Source organism: Odontomachus brunneus, unplaced genomic scaffold, assembly GCF_010583005.1.
Source record: "Odontomachus brunneus isolate Ranch 3 - 2012 unplaced genomic scaffold, Obru_v1 Obru_scaffold_100, whole genome shotgun sequence".
Classification (NCBI taxonomy): Eukaryota; Metazoa; Arthropoda; class Insecta; order Hymenoptera; family Formicidae; genus Odontomachus; species Odontomachus brunneus.
The window spans coordinates 294,009-301,988 of NW_022639550.1; the positions used below are offsets into that span (position 1 = coordinate 294,009).

At 50.6% G+C, this 7,980-nt stretch overlaps 2 protein-coding genes across 6 annotated transcripts in view; one reads left to right on the plus strand and one right to left on the minus strand.

Annotated features, from left to right (window-relative positions):
- Positions 1-7,980, minus strand: part of LOC116848778 — a 172,969-nt gene that overhangs the window by 142,646 nt on the left and 22,343 nt on the right. The gene's annotated exons all lie outside the window — the stretch shown is intronic.
- Positions 1-7,980, plus strand: part of LOC116848781 — a 156,516-nt gene that overhangs the window by 117,559 nt on the left and 30,977 nt on the right. For all 3 annotated transcript variants that reach the window (XM_032825252.1, XM_032825254.1, XM_032825253.1), the window contains exon 6: positions 1,373-1,442. In XM_032825252.1, coding sequence (XP_032681143.1) covers positions 1,373-1,442 — 70 coding nt within the window. The remainder of the gene's footprint in view (positions 1-1,372; positions 1,443-7,980) is intronic.

Here is a 7,980-nt window from a genome sequence, read left to right on the forward strand (position 1 = left end):
GGGGGGGGGGGAGCTCGCAGGGCAAAATCGCGCGTAAGCGTTTGCTCGTGATAGTCTCTTTGCGTTTGTAAGTCACCGGTCGTGGGACAAAGTGTAACGCGCGGGGAGTGGAATATTGATTCAGTATGAAGCGTTTAATAAATATTTTTGTGCGCGACGCACAACGAGAGTGCGTGCGTGAAAGCCGCCGCGTTAGATAACAGCCGCGACGGGGCTTCCGCGAGTGTGCGACCAGAATCGTTGGGGTGTTGTGTGCATTTTGCAGATTGAAAACGCCCCATTGACGTACGTATTGCCATCATAATAGCGGAATTAATTTCGTCGCACATTATACGAATACACATCGCGCGCGTCGTTTCTCGCCGAGCCTTTTTAGGTGGTGACTCTCCGTCGGAGTGAAATTAAACATTACGCGCACGCACACATACACACACACACACACACACACACACACACACTCAGGCTGTGTTTCCATAATATATGCCTCGCTTGGCTACACGCGTCCTCTCCCTTTTGTTCCTTTCTCTTTTCTCTCCTTCTTCCCCTTTTCTCGCATTTACACAGTCGCGATCGAGAGCGCAAATTCCGCAAAGTTCAGCGCGTTATCCCACGAAGAGACGGCCGAGCTACGGCGGAACTTTTACTCATCAAAATTCCGCCATCAAATTCGAGTGATCAACATAATTCGCCACGAGTTCCCGCATCGTTATACGCGTCCACGTGTATAGTTAATAACGCACCACGAGCTCTTGCCTTAATTAACAAGCGTGTGCCAGTTTGCAATCGATTCCGCGCCGCCATTTTCTCGCGCGCCGAAGAGAAACGAGGAAAGAGAACGAGGAAAGAGAAACGTCGCGCGAGCGTTCTTCCTTTTCTGCCCCAAAGCCTCCCGACTTAGCATTGACAATCGGTAGAAAGCAAAATTAATTACATCGTTGACGTGAACGCGCGAACGCGACTCCTCTGCCCGGACGTTTTTGCCTCCCGGGGTCGGAAAAACTCGGGAGCGGGCAGGAGTAGGCGACGGGGAGGACTAGCGGCGGACAATAGTTTTGCCGTGTCGGAGCGCGGAAACGACTTGGAAATAAGCCTGAGTAATAATTTCGAGGAGATTGACGCGAGGCCCCGAGCGGCTCGAAGAAGAGCAACGCGGCGGCGGACGGCGCCAAGGAAGGCGGCCCGAGCGTTTTCGCGTCGTCGTCGCCAGCTAATTGACGGTGAATCAATCGTGTCCGCAGTCAACGGACGAACGCACCCGTGACATCAGCGACGAGACGAGGCGATGCATTCGATGCGGACGTCCGCTGATGTCCGATTTAGGACATTTGTATGTCTTTCGTATTCTAATGTATTGCACAATTTCACTTTGCAGATCGGCATCAACCCCGGACTGTTCGCGGCTTACAAGGGACACCACTATGCTGGGCCTGGGAACCATTTCTGTGAGTGACACCTCTTTCTACTTTGTCCCTGCGCTTTCGTGTCTTGTCGTCAGAAATTATTCGTTTCCCTTTTTCTTTTCTTCTACCTTTCGTCAAAATTCGCGTCGAGTTTCGAAGCGAAGGAGTTTAATATCGTGTCACATTGTAATTGAGGATAGGAGTTACGCGACAACGCGCGCTTTCAGGAGACAAGAAAAGGCAAGAAAATCGCAGACAATAAATAGCGGATAGAGAATGGAAGTGTTTCGCGAAGAGGGAGAGGGAGAGAAAAAGAGAGAGAGAGAGAGAGAGAGATACAGCGATATACTCCACGAAGTCGTAATAATAAGTGAGAAGTGAGCGAGCGAGAGGAGAGGAGAGTCTCGTCTCTCGTAGCCACTGACAGTACTACTCGGGCATGAATTCGTAATTCGAATTCCGAACATCCGAATAAACGAGCGCCGATGTGTCTGACAATCGCGGCGCTAACGAACCCACACCATTACCATAGTCTTGCAAGCGAGCCTCGCCTTTGCGTCTCGAAGTTTCCGCATAAAATTGCATAACGTTATACTCGCCCCGGGAAAATCGAGCGCGCTTTGCGCGGCCTCGTCTTAGGTGCGTGCGCGCGCGCGCGCGCTCTTGGAGGAGAGTAATTATCAAGTCAACGGGAAAATCAGAGTCGACGAAGAAAAAAGAGAAAGAGAGAGAGAGAGAGAGAGAGAGACGGGAGAGAACGGTCGGCTCCTCCTTATCCTTCCCGTCTTCCTTCCCCGGAGGCGATTATCGTTTAGAGCTCTGCACTTGCGAGGGTTCGAACTCGGAGGGACGAGAAAGAAAAAAAATCGATGATTCGTTTTATAAAAAGGAGCGAGAGAACGTTGAGATCGCGCGCGTAACAAGAGCGCGCCGAGCGTGGTTAGCGTGGACATGCTGTTTGATCAGCGCGCAATCAAGATCTCGCGTTCACAGCCGCCTGGGCAGTCTTGCTTCGTGTGGAAAAATACGAGCAGATGAAAATACGGGTCTTGCAAATCGTAAATAGGCTGGAACGTCATCCCCTTATCCACCAGCGTGTCATTACCAGCAGGGTGAAACTTTCCGCGTGCCAGGAAAATCCAGGGAGAGCTCGTTGAGAGTTTTCCCGTCGACCCCCATGAGCCCCCGCCGTCCGAGCCCTCATCTCGCGCGCTTCTCTCTCTCTCTCTCTCTCTCTCTCTTTTTTGCGCTCTCCTGCACCGGAAAGCCCGGGATCTGAAATCGCGGCGAAGCCTGGCTATCGATGGGCGCGCGAATCGCCGCAACGTGCATAAATCACCCGCGTGCGCTCACTCGCTCACTCGGCGTGAGCGTAAAACCTACGGCATTATACGGTTATAATGCGGCAACACCACATACATGCGTGTGTATACACCGCGTATTTATTTTTCCCTGGCTACGCTCGTAACGTCGATTAATACATTTTAATACGATTTATATGCAGCGCGATGTACCTATCTACATCGTAAAAATCTTCATCAATTTCACGCGGAGCCTCGCGCAACCCCCCCCGGGAGATGCGCACCAAAATAATTGGGTCTTCTGCCCGCGGCTCAATAATATTTTTATTAAAAGTAGAAGAGCACGCGAACGCTAACTAATCTCGGAATAAAAGGGAAAATTTGTACGGAATGCAAAAAGAAATAAGTGACATAGGGTTGCAAGTCGTAACGCAGAGCTCATCGTTTAAAGAGCTTCTGCTACGTTGACATGCGAGTGAGAAAGATTGAAAGAACAAGGTGAAACACCCGATTATTGATCGCCCTTAATCATTGACGCTCAGGAAAAGTCTGATCTTTCTTGTGGCCAACGACGGTTGTTTACATAGTTTTATCTGCAAAGTTCTCTTTTGAAACCATTGAGCGCAGACAAGAAGTTTAACTGCAGTGCTGATCGCATAAAAAACCAGATTTCTTTTTCTACACAAAGAAAATGTTGTAATAAGACGTTAGACGTGCGTAACATTACGAAACAATTGCCTATAGTCTGAAATCACAGAAATTTTGTTGTAATTTTTACCACAATGTGTTCTCCGTGCAAGGAATGTCAATGACTACATTGAGAGAAAAGATATCTGAGAAACAAAAAATATTTATTCGATGGACACTAATATTTACTTTTATACTAATATAAAATACTTTTTACATAAGAAAATATAAATTTTTTAAAAATCTTAGCTGTTCATATGGAAGCAATTCTTTATTCGATTTAACTAAGATTTAAATAAATAAAGTGAGTATATACCAATGCCTGGACACTAACACTAATACTTAATTTTGGAAATTCTTATTGTTTTGGCCTTAAAAACGGATATTTAAACTTTCACTATAAAGAATATATATGCGCATACATTAAATACATACATACATATATTTTATATTGAAACTTTAGAGATATTCGTATTTAAAAATTAGAACAAGAATATTCAGAGTTAGATATCAGCGTTATTAGTATCCAGACATTGGTACTTTCATCTTATGTAATTAACACTCATCGAATTAATATCTTTCACTTGAGGTGAAAGATATTTTTTTCTCTCATTGCATAAGAGAGAGGGCGTTAATAATCGAGTGTTTTGCCCAAATTGCCGATCAAAGATACGCGACGAAATGCAAGAAAAGTACGGCCTCTCTCTCGCTTTTCTTGGATTCATGCGCGCTTGTTCGAGCGACGAATAACGATTACTCCGGCCTATCTTCGATGCAACTGCCGAAGTGCACGCACTGCAAGCACGTGCGTATTAATGCGACCTCATGCACCGCGTATCGCTGCCGGGCGCCGATTTACGTGTACCTGCACGAGTCCGCGCTTATCAGCGGCGCGCGCTGCCGTACGCATACAACATGCTTAATGTAATGTAGCGTAATATATAATATAAACGCACGGCTACCTGCAGGTTTACGCGCCCGATTATTGCGCTGCCATAATAGCCCGGAGGCGTTTGCTTTCGTCGAAGTGTACCGCGATCAAATATTTGGCCGAACCGGCGTAATGACAATATAAGATATCGGGGAACACAAGTAAATGCGCGACGCGCCGCTGTTAGCGCGACAGCGTTAACAGCAAATGCAAACGGCAACGTTATTGTTATTTTATTTACACGCCCCGACCGCGAGCCGACGTTGCGTCCGAGAAAATGGAGACGCGGCGCCGCTTTTATCGTATTCCATTCCGCGACGGGATCTCCGAAATCCGAAGTGTGCTTCGCGCAGGCGTTCTCCGTCTCCCCTCGCTCGTTAATTTTGCGGTTATTCATTATTATATTATACTAGCCGAAGCAACCCGGCGTTGCCTGGACCATCGCAAAGTGTCAGCGGGGGTGAAATTAGGGGGAGGAGAGAGGTTGTTCAGGTCTCACGCAGCCTACATTTTTCGCGGGCTTCTAACTGTGCTCCAAATTTGCTCCAGATCGGCCAAAGTGTTCATCTTTTAGTTAATTTTTAGAGAACAGACAGAGAGATGTTCTATCTTATACATATATATACATACATTTTTCCACATGCAAACGATGTTTTATGGCGATTTACAACGCGACACCGTGTCATCGACAAGCACCGTTAAACAATTTTTCGTCTTCCTCCGTCTATCGCGACGAAAAATTTTCGGAAAGTTTGCGCACGTTTGCGCTGGTTTCTTCGATTTCGCCGCGGTCTCCTGGCGGATTTTCTCGATTTTCTTGGACAACCAGCGGCCCCGACGTTTTCGGAGATGAAACGAACGAGCGAATCCGACTTGCACGGCGTGTTTACGCCGCATCCAGGTCCTTATGCACGCAATTTCCGATGCGTGCACCGGCGGCGCACGCGCGAGCAACCCCGTGCGCGCGTGCATCCGCTCTCGGGCTTTAAATAAACAATTTTCGCGCTAACGGCCTGGCCGATGCCTATTACCTACGCACGCCACCCGCAGCGCTCATACGCAACCTTGTGTACAGGGTGTCCCGGATACAGCTTGTACAGCGGTTGCCTCCGGCCTCAGAAATCTTGGGCTGATTTGAGAGAGGTGAATGCTTCTCGTAGCTTTGAGCGCGCACACATCGACCTCCGCCGCGACTTTGGAATCCTTACGTTGAAACGAAGATTATCTCGACGATTCTTCTTGCGATTTAGACCGAAGATACAATCGGTCGGAGACATGGACGAAGCGCGTTTACTCATTCGTCAATGAGAGATAGGCTCTGTGCGGCACGCGGCGAGTGTCGAACGGAGCGTTACTCGAAATGAAAGAGCGCCAATGATTCCGAGACACCCGGTATCTGCACGCAAGCCTCGCTTGCGTGTGTCACGGGCACACGCGCGTACACACACGTGCGCGCGCGTCCGCGCGGGAGCACACGCTCGCGCACACACACACAAACACACGTACACACATACGCAACGGTGAAGTTAGGTGCACGCCGCTGGATTTTCCAGGGTTTTCCCAGGGTTGCGGTAGAGCGTTGAACCGGGTGGAGGGTGGGCGACGTTGTAAGGGTGGAAGGGAGAGCAGCAGCGAGCGAGCGGATGGTGGTGGCTGCTGAGGCGGGCGACGAGGAGGAGGAGGCAGAGGTGGAGGAGTTGGAGGCGGCATGGGGAAGGGGGACAGAGCGATGTAGAAAGAGAGAGAGAGAGAGCGTGAGCGAGAAAGAGAGGGGAAGAACATGCGACGAGGGAGGGAGAAACTATAATGAGTGGTGCGCGCGAGGGAGAGCGGGATAAAAAGGGGGGTAGGTTGGGGGTCGACGGTGGCGAGGAGGGTGGCTGGGCGGAACGGGGGAAAAAGCAGGGTTGGTACAGGGGTAAAAAGGTTGGAAGCTGTGGCAACTGCCGCGGCGGCGGCGGTGGTGGCGGCGGCGGCGGCGGCGAAGGAGGGGGGGTGAAACTCCGCTCTCGCGCTGCGGACGGCGGTGGAGGGGTATGCGGGGGTGGATCGAGCACGACGGGTCAATTTGAGTATCCGGGGAGCATAGGGGAGATGAGAGGGGTTGGCGGAAGGCGGGCGGACGCATGGTCCAGGGGCCTAAAGGCAGTAAACGTCGAAAAATCCGACCGCGTTCGGGCCGTTCGATGGCACGGAAGAGGGTCGAAGCCGCGATCGACCATTACAACGGTCGAGTCGAGTATCGCGCGTCGTGCACCGGTGGTGTGCGCGCTGTAACGACGAGAGACCGCACCGGGGATAGGGGCGAAACACACGCGAGTAGAGAGAGGGAGAGAGAAAGGGAGAGAGAGAGAGAGAGAGAGAAAAAGCGAGAGAGCGCCAGAGAAAGAGAGAGAAAGAGAGAGAGAGGGCAAGAGAGAAAGAGACAGAGAGAAACGCGGCTCTTTTCCGTAATTTCGGGGCGAGCCGGTAGGGTCGATTAACGGGGCCGTGATTCACCCGGTAGATCGGTAAGGAGGAAGTACGCTCGCCCGCTCGTCCGTCCGTTCGTTCGTTCGTTCGTTCGTTCGTTCGTACGTACGTACGTCCGCGCGTCCGTGCGTTCGTTCGTTCGTTCGTTCGTACGTACGCCGGAGATCCACGATCTCTCGTGTGTCTCGACCTGTTTTCTTAATCTCCTCGCGCTCGCGCGCCGGACTTCGCGGCAGAAGTGTGTTTCACCCTGTTGAACGTCGTGGTGATTTCACGTCGGTGTGAGAAACCGGGAGGAAACTTGTCCACGGTGAAAACTTGGACTCGATCGTTTCTGTGAGAGACTGTTCGACGCGCTGCGTCGCGCACACGCTCGAGGACGTGCAACCAAGAGGCAACGGCTGGCCCACGGATCTCTAACACCCGCGACTAAGGCTCCACGACCAATTGCAGTCATGTGAGAGAAGTATACTTTACACATTGGTGTCTGGTTACTCGCCATCCTTCCCCCTCCCCCTCTCCCCTATCGCGCCGGTTATTAAGATCTACGTGACGCACGTACGTTTCGGCGAAATGAAGTTCATATCCGACCGGTTAAGGTGGCGGCGCACGTTAGCTGAATTGCAATTGAGTTAAGGCGGAAAGTTCGGCGAAGTTCACGGCTCGTAATTGTGGTCGTTCGTTAATTTGTAGACGCCTCCGAGAGAGACGAGTTCATTCATATCCTCCACTCACTCCCGTCTACTGGCACACCTTGGCGCCCTCGCCATCTCCTCCCCCTCAGCCGCTTCCTATCGTGAATTTTATCAGTCTCGCGTTTTTCTTAGCGGCGACGCGACCATGTGCGATATCCACGTCGGACATAAACCCTGGTTTCACGGTATTCAAATTCAAATGCACTCTACGCTCCGTTCCGTGCTGACGAATCTGTTACACGCATTTGTCTGGTTCAGCAGCGTTGTACTGTATTTTACAATGTGTGTTATAATCACGTTACCGCAACGTACTGCGGGATAACGTGCACATCGCGAAATGCCCATCCGCAGATCCATAATATTATCTATTTGGTAAAACGCAGGACGTCTCCGAACCGTTGCGCGTTTCCTCTCGGTTTACACAAACTCTCTGTCTTTCTCTCTCCTTCTCTCTCTCTCTCTCTCTCTCTCTCTCTCTCTCTCTCTCTCTCTCT